The sequence below is a fragment of the Populus nigra genome, chromosome 11 (assembly GCF_951802175.1).
Source record: "Populus nigra chromosome 11, ddPopNigr1.1, whole genome shotgun sequence".
Classification (NCBI taxonomy): Eukaryota; Viridiplantae; Streptophyta; class Magnoliopsida; order Malpighiales; family Salicaceae; genus Populus; species Populus nigra.
Genome location: NC_084862.1, coordinates 11,375,966 through 11,391,131, shown reverse-complemented (window position 1 = coordinate 11,391,131; position 15,166 = coordinate 11,375,966). Strand labels below are relative to the sequence as shown.

The 15,166-nt window shown below is 34.0% G+C and overlaps 3 protein-coding genes across 10 annotated transcripts; 2 read left to right on the top strand and 1 right to left on the bottom strand.

Moving 5' to 3' along the window:
• Nucleotides 1–361: 361 nt before the first annotated feature.
• Nucleotides 362–1,555, top strand: LOC133706240 (transcription factor bHLH162-like). The gene is made up of 3 exons (XM_062131727.1): nucleotides 362–559; nucleotides 771–1,070; nucleotides 1,167–1,555. The coding sequence occupies exons 1-3, from the start codon at nucleotides 398–400 to the stop codon at nucleotides 1,308–1,310; spliced, it is 606 nt and encodes a 201-aa protein (XP_061987711.1). The 5' UTR covers nucleotides 362–397; the 3' UTR covers nucleotides 1,311–1,555.
• A 1,651-nt stretch (nucleotides 1,556–3,206) lies between these two features.
• Nucleotides 3,207–5,423, top strand: LOC133668212 (putative H/ACA ribonucleoprotein complex subunit 1-like protein 1). The gene is made up of 4 exons (XM_062087982.1): nucleotides 3,207–3,505; nucleotides 3,759–3,907; nucleotides 4,007–4,122; nucleotides 4,990–5,423. Exons 1-4 carry the CDS (start codon nucleotides 3,334–3,336, stop codon nucleotides 5,141–5,143), a joined length of 591 nt encoding a protein of 196 aa, XP_061943966.1. The 5' UTR covers nucleotides 3,207–3,333; the 3' UTR covers nucleotides 5,144–5,423.
• A 1,886-nt stretch (nucleotides 5,424–7,309) lies between these two features.
• LOC133706287 (glutamate dehydrogenase 1-like) lies at nucleotides 7,310–12,870 on the bottom strand. Of its 8 annotated transcripts, none has more exons than XM_062131787.1 (11): nucleotides 12,712–12,870; nucleotides 12,301–12,374; nucleotides 10,233–10,358; nucleotides 10,016–10,129; nucleotides 9,569–9,790; nucleotides 9,355–9,429; nucleotides 8,930–9,046; nucleotides 8,566–8,816; nucleotides 8,301–8,376; nucleotides 8,134–8,220; nucleotides 7,310–7,833 (listed from the first exon to the last, which is right to left on the bottom strand). In XM_062131787.1, exons 3-11 carry the CDS (start codon nucleotides 10,338–10,340, stop codon nucleotides 7,648–7,650), a joined length of 1,236 nt encoding a protein of 411 aa, XP_061987771.1. In that variant the 5' UTR covers nucleotides 10,341–10,358; nucleotides 12,301–12,374; nucleotides 12,712–12,870; the 3' UTR covers nucleotides 7,310–7,647. The 8 variants fall into 8 exon arrangements, with proteins under 8 accessions (XP_061987771.1, XP_061987772.1, XP_061987775.1 ...); XM_062131788.1 differs by having other exon boundaries at nucleotides 10,233–10,366; nucleotides 12,712–12,869; XM_062131791.1 differs by lacking the exons at nucleotides 12,301–12,374; nucleotides 12,712–12,870 and adding exons at nucleotides 11,226–11,370; nucleotides 11,494–11,654 and having other exon boundaries at nucleotides 10,233–10,366.
• Between the last annotated feature and the right edge of the window lie 2,296 nt (nucleotides 12,871–15,166).

The window sequence follows — 15,166 nt, the reverse complement described above, 5'->3', positions numbered from 1 at the left end:
TCCATGCTTGTATTAATTCGATGAAGATCTTAATTGATTTTTTTTAAATAATATTATTTTAACATCTAGAAGAAAAATTTATTAACCCCGGTTAGACGGCTTTACTTTGATAAAATTGAATAATATTCTAATAAAAAAAAAAGGGATCAATTCTCAATTCTGAATGGTTTTTCTCTTACATCATCAAATCAATCAAAACTCCTTCCATTAAAGCTAGCTGATGTTGTATAGAGTGACAAGAGAGGGTGATGTCTATTACGTGACGATTGCCTTCATGACCTCAGCCCATTTTATTTTATTGACTTTCGTCCCTGATTAGATGGTGTGTATATAAAGATTTGTCAAGTAAATGGACCTGCCATCTTCACACATCTGTTCTGAGGTTTCCCAGGGATTCATGGTTGCAAGCTCTGGAGGGACAATAATGGAGAGTAGAAGTGGTAGGTCTAGTATTTCTTCTACAAAAACAGAGAGAAAAGTCAGTGAGAAAAATAGGAGAAATCAAATGAAAACCCTTTACTCCAAGCTCAATTCTCTCCTCCCTGATAAAGAATCCAGGGTTATCTATCTTCCACCCTCTCTAAACTTACGTCTACTCATGTTATTGCATTCTAGCTTGCTGTCTTGCACCTTCCATGAGGAGGCCAAGCTGTCCTTTCTCTGATCATGTTTGGAGAGGGTTAGAAAAATTTTGGATTTATAATTTGCGTTTGGATGATCTTTCTTGTTCTTGAATTGAAAATATTTTTCCTTTTCTTGTGGATATGCAGGAAAAACAACCTCTGCCTGATCAGATAGATGAGGCAATGAGCTATATAAAGAGTCTGGAGGAAAAGTTGGAGGAAACCAAGGAAAAGAAAGAAAGCTTAACATTTGCTACTTCAAAATCACCTAAACTAATAAAAATCCAAGAAACGGGTTCAGCTCTAGAGATAGTTTTTACAAGTGGGCTGGATAATCAGTTCTTATTTTACGAGATCATCAGCATTCTGCATGAAGAAGGTGTAGAAGTTGTTAGTGCTAATTCTCAAGCTCTTGGAGATTCCTTTTTCCATGTAGTCCATGCACAGGTAATAATTATATTCGATCAATTACGCTGATTCATTTCTAATCTGCAACACGTTTTCTTGACAATTCAACGATCAACTCGAATTTATTTTGTGCAGATGAAGGAATCTGCTGATGGTCTTGGAGCTGCAAGAGTAACTGGGAGACTGAATGGGCTTATCAATGGATCCACAAGTGAAATAGAGTTGGATTCAGAGCAGTGGGATTTTGTAAATCATCCTGAGACTAATTTGGAATTCTAAACAGTTCTAAAGCACCAAAGTTGGCATAAAATGATGGTAAATTTGGCTCTATATTTTGGAATCTGAGTGTAATTTCTTGAAATCTGTAAGATATATAGATGTTAGAAAGAAGTTTACATACGCATGGCAATGTTCTGTGTAACAAATTTAGCCTACTGAATGTTTTATATATATATATGCAATGCCTGTTCTGTCTAGAAATAAAATTGCGTGCTTACTTTTGAGTAACCATTTTGAAAGCAAAAGCAATTGTTCTCCTTTAGCATCACAAGCTCATATTTCGTTCAAACTTACTAAGGGGAACCATAGTGATAGAAGCCATCCATAGATCTGGTCCCGGTTCGGATCATAGATTAATCAGGTTAATTTAGATTGAATTAAATAAATTAAATTAATATAGTTTTGATTTTTTTAAGTTATGTAATGTCATTTTAAAAATAATATTAACTTGCAGTTTGATCAGTCCACCGAATCAATTTTCAAAGACCTTTTTTAAGCTCAGTCCGAGCTAAGTTCTAGTTCTACCCAACTAGATCGATACTGTTTACAAACCTCATTCTCGCTTGGTTCTAGAAAGAGATAGGGCAGGGCTTTTCTGATTACTGATTAGGGTTAGGTTAAGTTTTTATTTATACTTTGTTTCTTAGTTAGTTTAAATTTGGTTGAATTGGTTAAGTTCGACTGATTCTATGGATTTCAATTTTTATATTCAAAACTAAATGATTGATTTTATTTATGATTCCAATCTTAATCCCTTGGATACTGTTTATAAACCTCATTCTTAGAGGTGATAAAAAAAGCCAAAAAAAAATAAATTGGTTTTTTTTCTGGATTTTCCCTTCAATTAATCGAACCAAACCGAATTAAAACTGGTCGGTTTCAGTTTTGATTTTTTTGAAAAAAATTTGGTTATTTTTTTAGATGAAAACCGGATCAAACAAAAAATGTTCATCCTTACTCATTCTTGCTTGGTTCTAGAAAGAGAGAGGGCAAGGGATTGAGATTGGGAGATGCGGTTCCATTTATACTTTGGTTTTTAGTTGGTTTAAATTAGGTTAAACCGATACTGATTCAATTAATTTTAGATTTTTTATCTAAAACTGAACTAAATGGAGTGATTTTTATGATTTTTAAATCGGTTTCTTTTGATTTCTTTTCTTAGTTTGATTTTTTTAGCTAATTTATTTTTAGTTGTTTTTTTTTCTCAATTCTTCAATTATTTTGAACACCTTTAAAAAAAATTCATGAGAAAAAATATCCTTGAAAGCAAGTTAAAGAATTTGTTTAAGGTTAATTTAGTAATTTTATCTTGCTTTAAAAAGTAAATATACTAAGATGTCCACGATCTCTAATTAATTAAATATTATTTTTAAGAGTAATTTAATAATTTTATCATACTACAAAAATAAGAAAACACCTACATACCTCCGGTCAATATAATGATAATAAATGAATCTAGTTAAAAGTTCATTTTACTTTCTAATAATTTTTTTTAAAAAAAGATAATAAAATAATTTTATTGGATTAATTCACAGTTTTTTTAAAATATAAAATAAAAGGTTACAATTTTTAGTGTATCGAATATTTTCTCGTTTTGTGTCTTACTCCATCTCTTAAATGAACCTTTTCCAACGAAAAGTTATTATTAAATAGTTTACTACCTATTTAATAAAGTTATTATTAAAGTTATTATTAAATAGTTTACTACCTATTAAATAGTTTATTATGGGCTGGGCTTGGACATTCAACGTCTTGGCAGTTATCGGGCCATATTTGGGCTTCTTCAAAAGGCTCGTAAGGTGAAAGGCATGGCCCGTGGTCAACTCTACCCTTTAACCCCCACTTAATTACTATTGGATAATTACTAGCACAGTAGAGGGGTGATTTCGTCGTTTGCACTACATAAACGAGAACCCCCCAAAACCCTAGCTCTTAACCCCTAGACCATAAAGCCCAAAACCTCACTTTCCCCACCCTGTTAGAAAAAACCCTCCACTTCTTCTTACGTCAAAAACAGCAAAAAATGAGGCCACCAAGAGGCGGCGGATTTAGAGGAGGGAGAGACGGCGGATTTAGAGGTGGGAGAGACGGCGGTTTCAGGGGTGGACGTGGTGGACGCGGTGGTCCTGGCCGTGGTGGACGTGGTTTTGGTGGTGGTGGGTTTCGTGATGAAGGCCCTCCTTCTGAAGTAGTAGGTGTGTTCCTTTTCATTCTTTTCCTTTAGTGAATTTGTTTTTTTTTTCTGTATATGATTTCTTGTTTGTGTCAGCAAAAATGATGCATAAATGTGTTTTAAAGTTTTGAATTTTGAAAGCTAATGGTTGGAATTTATCTGTAAATGTACGGGATTGTATTTGGTGAGTGAGTAAAAGATTACAACTTTTGATAGTATCAGATTAAGGAGGGATTGGTTGTTGTTGATTGATTGATGGGTTTTGTGTTTTGTAGAGGTCTCATCGTTTCTTCATGCCTGTGAGGGTGATGCAGTGACAAAGCTGACCAATGAGAAAATACCATACTTCAATGCACCAATCTTTTTGCAGAATAAGACCCAGATAGGGAAAGTTGATGAAATCTTTGGCCCCATTAATGAATCCGTGAGCTCTCCAGCTTTTCTTTCTGTTATTAATATCTTGTAGTAGCTTTCTTAGCTTTTCAGTCTAATAATTTGATTTTTTGGGTGCGTATGATTGCAGCATTTTTCTGTAAAAATGATGGAAGGAATTGTGGCAACTTCGTATGCACCAGGGGACAAGTTCTATATTGACCCGAATAAACTCTTGCCTCTTGCAAGATTCCTTTCACAGCCTAAGTATGATTCTTGTTCTTTTCAACAATATCAGTAAAACTCCTTTGGTTTGCTTAATTTAGATGGATTCTAGTTACCATTTTCTGATTGCTTGTATTTTTGTTGGTTTCTGTGGTTATTTAGTCAGCTGACTTGGACAGTGTGAAATTTCAATCTATATCTCATAATCATTAGCTCATTAAGAGTCATTTCTCTTCAGATTTTGCTTGTGAAATTATTTAGAAACATACATGACATGCTATGGCATGACTTTGCTATATATATCGGTTAAGGAATCTGTACAAGAGAATATAGCTGCAGAGATAAACTGACCAAGTTGTGGAATAATCTGACCAATACAGGTAGCTTTTTTTAATTCTTTAGCAACTATAATTACCGTTGGTTTGTTCAGGTGTTATTCTTTGTTTGTGTTAGCTGGTAAACCTGCTATATACCCAAGTGTCAGAACCCCTCTAGTTTTGGTCAGGACAACATATAAACTTTGGTCTTATTGATGAGGATAACTAATTCTATGCATGGTTCTACCTCAGACCTTAAGGGGCTTTGGTCAGAAAACGAAAGATGATTGTCATTCTACTATACTCCTGTTGTAGCTACATTTACTATTTACGATGATTCTTTTGCAAATTACTATGTTAACCGTTGAAAAAAATTAATGGGAATTGGTTAAATACTCTCAATGCTGACTCATTGAGTTTCTGCTTAATTAAGTGGATTTCAGCCCCTGGTGCTATTCTGTTTGTTCAAATCATATTCCTTTGGTGGATATTTGCATATCCCCTGTCCTGTTATCTGGTCTGGCTATTCTCTGTGTTAAGAATCTTGTGTTTGTTTCGATCAAATTATAACGGTTGTGCTTTATTAATGCAGGGGACAGGCACAAGCAGCTGGAAGAGGTGGCCGTGGTGGTGGAAGAGGAGGCAGAGGTGGTAGAGGCGGTTTCAGCGGAAGGGGAAGGGGCAGAGGTCCACCTAGAGGTGGTGGTTTTGGTCGTGGTGGTTTTAGGGGGAGAGGGAGAGGATAGAACAACTTTGTGTAATAATTTTGGTGCTCTTTTGCTTTTTAAGTTGTAATTTAAGATGCAATGGCCAAACAACAATCAACATTTGGATGCTTCCTTGAAGAGTTTAGGCTTTTATGCAGCACTAGTTATCTCATATGTATTTTAGTTTAAACTAGTAAATTACTTGTTTGGAGTTACGGCACGGGTTGGATAAAAAAAAATTGTAATGTGAAAAAATGGTTAGTTTGTGAGGAACTATTAAATTTGTTTAGAGAATTAATCTTGAAACTTTTAGATTTCACTCTTTTCTTCGTCGGTGTTCAAAATTAATTCATGGAAAAATTGTTTTTATGTGGCCTAGTTAATTATCATGTCTAAAAACAATTTGAATAATAAGTAAATTTTAATGATAAGTAAAAAGTGTATTTTAACTTCAAATTTTAAAAAAATTAAGATGATATTTTATTTTGAATATTTAAATGGTAATATATGAGTTGATCCTGTTAAACTCAAAATTATTTTTTTAAAATTTACATTTACATTTTAAACAATACCTTTGAATATGTTTCTATTTACATTTTAAAAGTGATTTTAAAAAAATTAAATTAAATTTTATATTTAAAATTATTATGTTTTTGATATTTTAAAATTATTTTGATGTACTAATATTAAAAATAAATTTTAAAAAATAAAAAATATATTATTTTCACACTTCAAAACATCCTAAAATAAATGAAGTGAATTAGGGTTGGTTTTAAGTTTACGAAACCACATGCTTTTAGGTTATGTTACCAATGGCATGAAGATGAAGATAAGCTCAGCTTGCCAAAGCCTTGAACTAATTGCATTAGTAAGAGTAGCACCGCATGGTTTCATTCAAAAGGAAGAACGAATATAAAAATATGGTAATAATTGTTTTTTAAAATGTGTTTTTTTTTAATATATTAAAATAATATATATATTTATTAAAAAAATTATTTTTTATTTCAGTACATCAAAACGATTTAAAAATATAAAAAATAATTTAAAAAAAAAATTTAAATTTTTGAGATATACAGTTTCAACCGCTTTTCTATAACTTTTGATTGTTTTAATACGAGAGTAGATTTCAAACAAAAAAATAATGATTAAAAAAATAATAATTAAAATTAAAATATAAAATAAAATTTATTTTTTATTCAAGGATGAATTGAAAAAAAAATCAATTTAACAAAAAAACCAAAAAAAATATCAATCAAAAGGAGGATCAAATTGAAAATGATAACATATATTCTTTTATTGAATAATGAAATTGAAAATAAATCAAGATTTTACAAAAGAGTAAAAAAAAAAAATTAAAAATCAAAATAAAAACAATCAAAGTAAAAATCTTTATAAATCAGATAATAACTCTAAAATTTTGCTTGTTTAGCATGAAAATCAAGAGGAATCATCATTGGTGGTAAAAAATGCCACCACCAACTACATGCACTATCTCAAAAGAAAAAAGACGTCGCAAATATCCAATGACATAGTGGAATGGGGATTTTTGCTGCCAGGAGGTGCTATACATATTGTTCGAAGGGCGCGAGCACCACCAACATGATGGAGTGTTCGTTGCACATGTCAATTATTTTTTGATTGTTTGTGTTTTTTTTTTTATATATTTAATCAAATACCAAGTTTTTCCTTAACTGGCCTAATAATAACAAAAAAATCATCTTGGAAATACAAAAAGCCATTGAACTCTAGTTTTAAATTTTTTGCTTTCAAATATATTTTGGTCGACTCCTTTGCTTTTTGTTTTTTATATTTAATGAAATATTAAATTATTTCTCTATCGACAGGTTAATAACAAAAAAAACCATTATAAAAATACAAAAAACCTCTTGGATATGAGTTTTAAAATTTTTCTTTTAAAAGCATTTTGGTTGTTTTTCTATACTTTTAAAATAAAAAAAGATTTTTTATTTATAGTTAATTTAATAATGACTAATACATCTCGTAAAAAAATCTTAATACCCCCATTATCTAGTTCAATATTTCTTGTGCGAAGGGTAAAGATATTATTATTACGTTGTTCAGTGGAACAATGCAAGTATATTTGTGCCTAATTCTCGTGAACAAGTAGAATGATACCAACATAGGATCTTAAAATTGAAATATGATTAGGATTCTAAATTAATGAAAGATATTTGAAAACTGGAATTATGAATAGGAAGTTTAAATTATTAAACGCAATTTCCAACTTACAATAAACTTTGCCAACGAGGTATTGGGCAGTGATAAAAGCCTCGAGGGTATCCAAGATCAAATCTTTCCACCTCAGAAGAAACTAAAATGCTATAAGAAAACAATTATTAGACCATAAACCCTCAGCAATTCCTCCCTACTTTCTGCAAGAGAATTTGCAGTTCATACGAGAAACACCTTGAGAGCTGGAAATTAAGGCAATACACATGACAAGAAGTTGTTTAAACTTCCATAAGCAAGAGAAATCTCAACAAGTTGTTTGAAGCCTATCTTTATTCAGAGCTGCAAACATCTCAGGCTCCCCAACCTCTAAGAACGGTAGCTCGTGCAACGCGGTTAACACCTAGAGTGAAGGCTCCCATACGCAGATCACAGTTGTGGGTTTTGCACATCTCTTTCACATCTTTGAAACCTCTCGTCATGTAATTCTTTAGTTCATTGTTCACCTTCTCTTCATCCCACATGAATCCTTGGATGTTCTGCAATGCGCAAGCAGCAAAAAAGGAAAAAAAATTATTACTTTTACCAAGCCAATATGGAAAATGTACCAGTATTGGTATTTGCAGGAAGTCCCGATTCAATGTTACTTGTAAGAAGCAAAATAATGTCAGAAAATAGGGAAAACAATCCTAGAATTTCGAGTTCCTGTTTTCTTCTCTTGGTCTTTCAGACATGCAAGCTTGAAGGCATCACAGCAGAAAATGCGAGTAGAACGATTAGCAGGTGCCATGCTGAAAGAAGGGCTAGTAGTTATCACAGAGCAATTTGGCATTTCATACCTGAACCCACTCAAAGTAACTAACAGTGACTCCTCCTGAGTTAGCAAATATATCTGGAAGAATAACAACACCTTTCTTTGACAAAATCTGTAGAAAGACAACAAAAAAGCAATTATTATTTCACAAAATCTTAGGTGGGCATCTATAACTCTAAACCTCGCACTAACCTCGTCAGCCTCAGGATCAGTTGGATGGTTGGCAGCTTCAATAATAAATTTGGATTTAATATCACTTGCATTCTCCCTTCAATCAGACAAGAGAACATTTAGTTCAGGATTTCAAGATCAATAATATAAAGGAAAAGGAATGTATCTTATTATTAATTATCCAAGAAATATTATTTCATTTGCAAGTTAAAATATATTTTAGAGGAAAGATCCTTGAGATTGAATATTTTGATGAGAAGAGAAGCTTCTGTTATGAAAAATAAACCTGTTGATGACACCTCCAAGGGCTGCTGGAATGAGAATGTCACAGTCCTCAACTAGTATTGATTTGGGATCGATCGGATCCCCGCCATGGAATCCTTTCACACCTCTGTGTTCCTTGGCATGTTTGAGTAGGCTTGGAATATCAAGCCCTTTGTTGTTCTTTATAGCTCCAGTGATGTCACTTACGGCAACGATCTTCCCTCCCTGCTCACTGATTAGTTGGGCGGCCCAGGCACCCACATTTCCAAAACCCTGAGACATGCAACTCCATTTAGATCAGGTGAACTTTTATGTGTGGAACAATGCCAAGACAAGCACTCTCTGCGCGAATGATCTGCTAAGCTGAAATAGAGTTCAGAGTGCACCTGGATGACGAATCGTTGCCCTGATATGGTCTTCCCGTGCTCCTTAAGCAAGGCTTCTGTAGCGAAGAGCACTCCTCGTCCAGTGGCGGCATCTCTGCCTAGAGATCCACCGAGATCCTAGATTTAAAACAGACAAGAAGAAAAACCAAAAGGACTGTGATATTACTGCTAGAATTTACAAGATAGACTGTGAGGAACTCAGCAGTAAGAAATATTTCAATGCTAAAACCTTGTGTCTCCCTCCCATCGAAACAAGAACATAGATTTTAATGCATTAGATTAAATGCGAAAAACCATGAGCAAAGCAGAAGGAACTCCGGAATTTGCTGGCAAACAGCAGGAATGTGAGTTCAAGAAATTAGAAAAAGCTAGCGGAAGGTAACAGGAAATGACATTTATTACAATGAAGAGTTTAGTATACTTACAATTGGTTTTCCAGTAACAACAGCAGGTGAGTAGCCATGAAACTTGGAGTATTCATCCAGTATCCACGCCATAGTCTGCTTAACCAAAACACAAGCATATCTTAATATATTCAGAAATGTCTTCAAAACACACTTGGAAACTCTTTTCAGTTCATCTCTTTCATGATACTAAATAACATATCCTTTGCAACAAGACATGCTTTCAGTGCCGAACCTGTGGACCAGTTCCCATATCAGGAGCTGGAACGTCTGTGTGGATTCCGATTAGATCATGTATCTTTTGAGTGAACACACGGGTAAGTCGTTCCAGTTCAGACACACTTAACTCCCCTGGATTACACCCTATTCCACCTTTAGCCCCACCATAGGGAATGTTCGCTACTGCTGTTTTCCATGTCATAAGTTGTGCTAATGCATTGACTTCATCTGGATCAACCTAAAATAACCCGAACGATCATTAGAACTGGAGCTCAAACTATACTAGTAATCTTGGTATATAAATTTATCTAGTCCACCCATAAACTTATTTGAGTTTTAAAATAAAAAATAAAAAATATGGCATTCGTAGTCGTAGACATGCTGAACTTTGCAAAACAGAGAGATTTTTCTTGGCATTATATCTAAATAACGCCATGACTACACTGGTTAGAATTTAAGCTACCTCTGGGTGGTATCTAATCCCCCCTTTCATGGGACCTCTGGCATTGTCATGCTGAACCCTGAACCCAACAAAAGACGCCAAAGTGCCATCGTCTTTGGGTATGGTACATTCAACCTGCAATTTTTTTATCCAAGTCCATTAGAACAGCAGGGCGTACAAAAATAAATCATTTTGGATGTGCTATTTAAGGATGATAATAAACAACTTCTATAATCACCTTAATCTCTCTGAATGGAATCAGCAAACTTTTCTCAAGCTTGGAGTCCAACCCCAACAGCTTAGCTGCCCGCTTGAAGTTCCTGTTGGTTGCCACTAACGCATTCATGGTTGCTCCTGAAGCTTTCTGAAGAGCTAATCCCAGAAGTTAGTCCCTTGTTTGTGGATAAAGATGAGGAAAATATACCAATTTATAGGTTCCCACCAGAATAGAAAATGGGAGGTATATCAAGCAATCGGTCAAAGTATAATAGTTTGAATATATTATGGAATATGAGACGAGAAACCGGCAAAGCAGGCAAAAATCTTTCTTCGTTCTCTTAATCTGACTAGTAAGTTTCATCCATCTTCCTCAGACATGTATAAACAACTTATAGTCATACTCTACTTGCCAGAACTATAAGCAAATTAACAAAATAAGACATAAGCAGTGGGTTAAATATCATGGCCAAAAAGAGTTTATCTGAAGTATCCCATGCAATGCATATGTGTATCTTACAAGGCATTCAAAATCATTAGGCAATTAATCTTGCCATGATCCCAACTCCTCAACATGTATGACCAGTTTACCCTAAACCTGGACTTAGCTTTCACTACTCAAACCTACTCCACTAACAGATCCTCTTTAGACAAAAAATTACTGTAAAGTATGTGTGCCATTAATCATCCAGCTTTCAGGACCAAAACTAAATCCACCTCTCTGATATGAAAGGGCACAGGGTGACAATAATGGCAACCTTGAAATGTGATTTAATTTGACTACAACAACTTTCGTGAAAATGCATGCTTGCTTGTTAACCTAGTGGGAATCTGATCTGTATCCAAAGTGCCATCCCTATCATCATCTACTACAAGTAAGTAGAAACGCGTGTGGGGAAAGGGATCGGTGTGGGTGCTAAACACAGTAGTTGGTAATTAGCTTTGCTAATAATTAAAACAGTCTATCAGATAGTAACATATCAGTTCTGCCGAAGAAAAGGAAAAACTCGCATACTTTCTTAACGTTTCCTCCAAAAATAACCTTATCGCAACCTGTCTGGCTGGCTTAGATGCTGACACACAATCAACTATTTAGACTATGCAAGCACACAACCATTCTAGACGGTTGAGTTTTTCTGGAAGTTTATCACCATCATCACCTGGCAAAGGACAATCTTGAACTAGTAAAGAACTCACGGCTAACAAGCTCTTGGTTAACTTGGCAGAGTCACATATACTGTTAATGATAACCAAATTAAACAACAAAGAAACGGGTTGCTTACATGGAGTTGACTAGTGAGAGTTATCAAAGCCAAAACTTCAAGGTGATTAATCAAAAGCAAAAACAGCACGCTTCACAGCCATTATATATATATAAGCTTAGGGAGAAAGGAATTCTTTGCTTTGAATCACCATAAAGGGATGAATTTGGAGGTGGGCTACAAGATAGAATGGAAATTAATAACGATGAACAGTACCAGATTATCAATATTTGTAATTCTCTGTGTTTGATTGGCTCGGACAACGTGATTGGGACTGGCTTCATCAAATTAATAAATGCTTGCAAGGTAGATAAGCACATACATCAATATATACACTGTTCATGGAAAAAAGAAAAGAAAATACTACAAATAGCCGTGCTATTCTTTGATATCAATGCCAAAATTATTTCTACTAAGTTGTCAAAATCATGGCCATCCAAAGGAGGAGCCTTCTTGAATATATTTTTTTTCAATGAGGTTGGGGCCTTGCTTTCATCAAATAATCAAAGCCAAAGAAAAGGCAAAAATAAGGATAATAAAGGCAAAAAAGTGTGAAAGATAGAGGACCTAAACTCAAAGTCCTCTCCAACGTCCCTAGTCCTCGCATCAAAGTAATAAGCTCAGGGATGTGGGGAATAAAATTACCAAAATTTTCTCAACACTTTATAAGCCCATTTAGCTTCCTTTTTAATAAATGTCCAAGTGACAAAAATCAAACCATATGTTTGCGTGCGGGTACACCAAGAACTGCATGGCATTTCTTGAACCAGAAAAACATAACAAAAATCACAAGACACATAAAGAGGATACTGTTAATGAAAGTCTTACCCCAAGATGTAGTGAAGAAGACAACTCGATCGCTTCCCAAATTCAGCAACGATGATCCAAGTTAAGCACCAAATCTACGAATAAATAGTGTCACATAAAGAAACTATAACAGAATGGGAATCGAATTCCTTAAGAATCCAAGAAAGAAGATTCTATCTCCAAGTACTTGGCAAACCAATCTAAATTCTGCTAACATATATATAAATTAGCCCCAGTTGGTGTGTCTCCAACATGCTGCTAGCATTTTCATGGAAGAATATGATACCCTCCCATGTGCTCAAGACAGCATCAAGCCACTCAGCATCCATTAATTAATGTTGTCACAGGTTACACACACAGTTGGTGATCGTCATAAGAGAATGTTTCAGGATAGAGAGAAAAGTAAGAGAAAGAGAGAGAGAATCATCATACGTGGAAAATAAAATCTTCAACTTTGGCAAGATTTTACCGCATGAACGTGAATCCTACGCGAAACCCATCATTAATGTTGTTGCAAGGATTTATCAGGGGCTAACCAGGTAGGGGGGTTTTATAGAGAAATTAAGTACTGCTACTAAGCCTGGCTTTGCTTTTGGTCATCGTGATCATGATGGTGTGTGAAATAGAAAGACTAGTGTCCATTACAGGTTATTTAAATCCTTGCTTTTCATGTATAGTACTCCTTTAATTTATCAGCAAGAAAGATTGCATAAAGAGAGGAAAGTGAACGGAAATGGAGAAGAACATGATTAAACAACAACAAATTAATGATCAAAGTTTCAGTTTCTTGTGAAATTATGGTATCATCTTTCTTTTCAATAGGTGCACGTCTTTCTTCTTTTTCTTTCCTTTTTCTCATATATAGCGACGGCAGTGTGATTGAGAGCTCGGAATTTTCAAAATTTAATGAATTTTAATACACTTTGAATTGTTAATAGTTTACAATTTAATGTCTAAAAAACTCCCAAGCATAGAAATACTAATTCTAGTTCATATATATCATTTATGAGTAATAATATTCTCCCAGCTGCTCCCCCTTTACACATGATTATTCCTTTTCATTCCAGTTCAAGACTAGGTAAAATGGAGCTCGGTAATGAGTTCAAGATTCTTATTGAAAAAAAGCGGTTGAAACTGTATTTTCCCATATAATAAGAAGTAAACTGCTGAATTATAGAATATAAATATAGAAAATTATATTTCTCTAGAAATGTCTCATTTGAACTAGCTAGCTACTTGTATTGGAGGTAGCAAATGAAGCCTTATCTACTAGGCCACGGGGTGTACTTTTTGTTGATGGTTCTCTTCCATGCCCTCCTTCTCATATTATCTCATCAATCATGGTTGCTCCTATGGTTAATCCAGCGTTCTTGTCATGGAAACAAAAAGATCATTTGATCATGAGTGCTTTATCTACCGAGATTCTACACTTGTTCTTGACTGTCAAACATCACACAATATATGGCAAACTCTTGAACAATCTCTTACATCTTTATTGAACTCACAAATTATGTAACTTCACGAGTCTTTCCAAGAATCAAGACAAGGAGATGATATTATTAACATAAAGCTTTTTGATGAGCTTGTTGTCGCTAGAAGACCAATTACCTTGGAGAACTAACTCAATCTTTATGTGTTCGGGGTTTGCTTGGAGAATTTAAAAACTTGGTCCCTAGCCTCTCAACTAAAATTGAGCCACTCATTTACACTGACTTGCATAGTTATTTTCTCACTTATGAATACCTTTACAAGAGTTCTCTTTCTTCAACCTATTGTCAGCTTCCACACAATGACACCATTATTGCCTACACCTTCTAGTAACGTCAGCCATATCAGTCTCATTATCATGATCCAATCTCCAGATCCATGAGCAGCACATAGACAGCTATTATATGAGAATTTAATAATTTAGTTCAGAAGCACTTAATTGATGGAGCTCAAAATAGCTTAAATTAGAAAGGGAATCTCACATATGATTCTGGAATGTTACGAAAAACAATGGCCTTCATTTGTTTTCCCGGCTGACTAAAGGGTGCCCAAAGGGCCATCGTCACGCATGAGCAGTCACGAATTTGTAAATGTGCCTATACAGACAAGCCTCACCATGAATTTTTGTCAATTGTTTTTGGCTAGACATGACTACTTTTCTACTCATGCTCCAAGTCGTGCTGACTTCGCCTCTTCTTTTAATGAGGGGTCGGGCAGGGAGGGGAAGGGTGTATCTGGGGGAGGATGTAGCTTTTTGTTTTTTTATTTTAAAAGTATTTTAAAAAAATATTAAATTTATTTATTTATTTTCTTCAAATTAATATTTTTTTAATGTTTTTAGATCATTTTGATGTATTGATGTCAAAAATAATTTTTTAAAAATAAAAAAAAATATCATTTTAAAAAATAATTTTATTACATTTCCAAACACGCTTGTAATATAAAATCCATGACATATCATAGAGTGACTGTCTTTAATTTGCTAGTATATAAAGCTCACACATGCATAAATTAGAAACAATGATGCAATTCTTTAGAAAGCTTTACATTTAAAAAAATATTTTTAAATGAAACTTGGATTTGAGGGTATGCTAGATCAAAGAAAGTTAGGTCTAGCTATAATTTTTAGGTACAAGTTTATTGAATGTGACGGATGACAAATTCAAAAGCCTTGAGTCAAATTTAGGCTCTTGCACCTGGCTGTTAGCAATATCTAATACTCTAAGGTATAGCGTCTAACCTAAAAGTATTGGGTGTGATTGTCAGATCTAAGAGTATTATTATTAATAATTTTATTATTTAAATTAAATTTATTAATAATTATATTAATAATATTATATTAAACATGTCTGATTCAAGTTCTTATAGTTTTTAATTTTACTCTTCAAATCAAATCTAT

What these genes read in the sequence shown, in the direction of transcription:
- LOC133706240 (XM_062131727.1), top strand. Translation starts at nt 398, where the DNA reads ATGGTTGCAAGCTCTGGAGGGACAATAATGGAGAGTAGAAGTGGTAGG. An exon ending in TCCCTGATAAAGAATCCAGG is followed by an intron (nt 560 to 770) that starts GTTATCTATCTT and finishes GTGGATATGCAG; the next exon opens with GAAAAACAACCTCTGCCTGA. An exon ending in TCCATGTAGTCCATGCACAG is followed by an intron (nt 1,071 to 1,166) that starts GTAATAATTATA and finishes TATTTTGTGCAG; the next exon opens with ATGAAGGAATCTGCTGATGG.
- LOC133668212 (XM_062087982.1), top strand. Translation starts at nt 3,334, where the DNA reads ATGAGGCCACCAAGAGGCGGCGGATTTAGAGGAGGGAGAGACGGCGGA. An exon ending in CCCTCCTTCTGAAGTAGTAG is followed by an intron (nt 3,506 to 3,758) that starts GTGTGTTCCTTT and finishes TGTGTTTTGTAG; the next exon opens with AGGTCTCATCGTTTCTTCAT. An exon ending in AGATTCCTTTCACAGCCTAA is followed by an intron (nt 4,123 to 4,989) that starts GTATGATTCTTG and finishes TTATTAATGCAG; the next exon opens with GGGACAGGCACAAGCAGCTG.
- LOC133706287 (XM_062131786.1), bottom strand. Translation starts at nt 12,079, where the DNA reads ATGCGAGGACTAGGGACGTTGGAGAGGACTTTGAGTTTAG. An exon ending in GGATTAGATACCACCCAGAG is followed by an intron (nt 9,791 to 10,015) that starts GTAGCTTAAATT and finishes GGGTTATTTTAG; the next exon opens with GTTGATCCAGATGAAGTCAA. An exon ending in GTTACTTTGAGTGGGTTCAG is followed by an intron (nt 7,834 to 8,133) that starts GTATGAAATGCC and finishes TGCGCATTGCAG; the next exon opens with AACATCCAAGGATTCATGTG.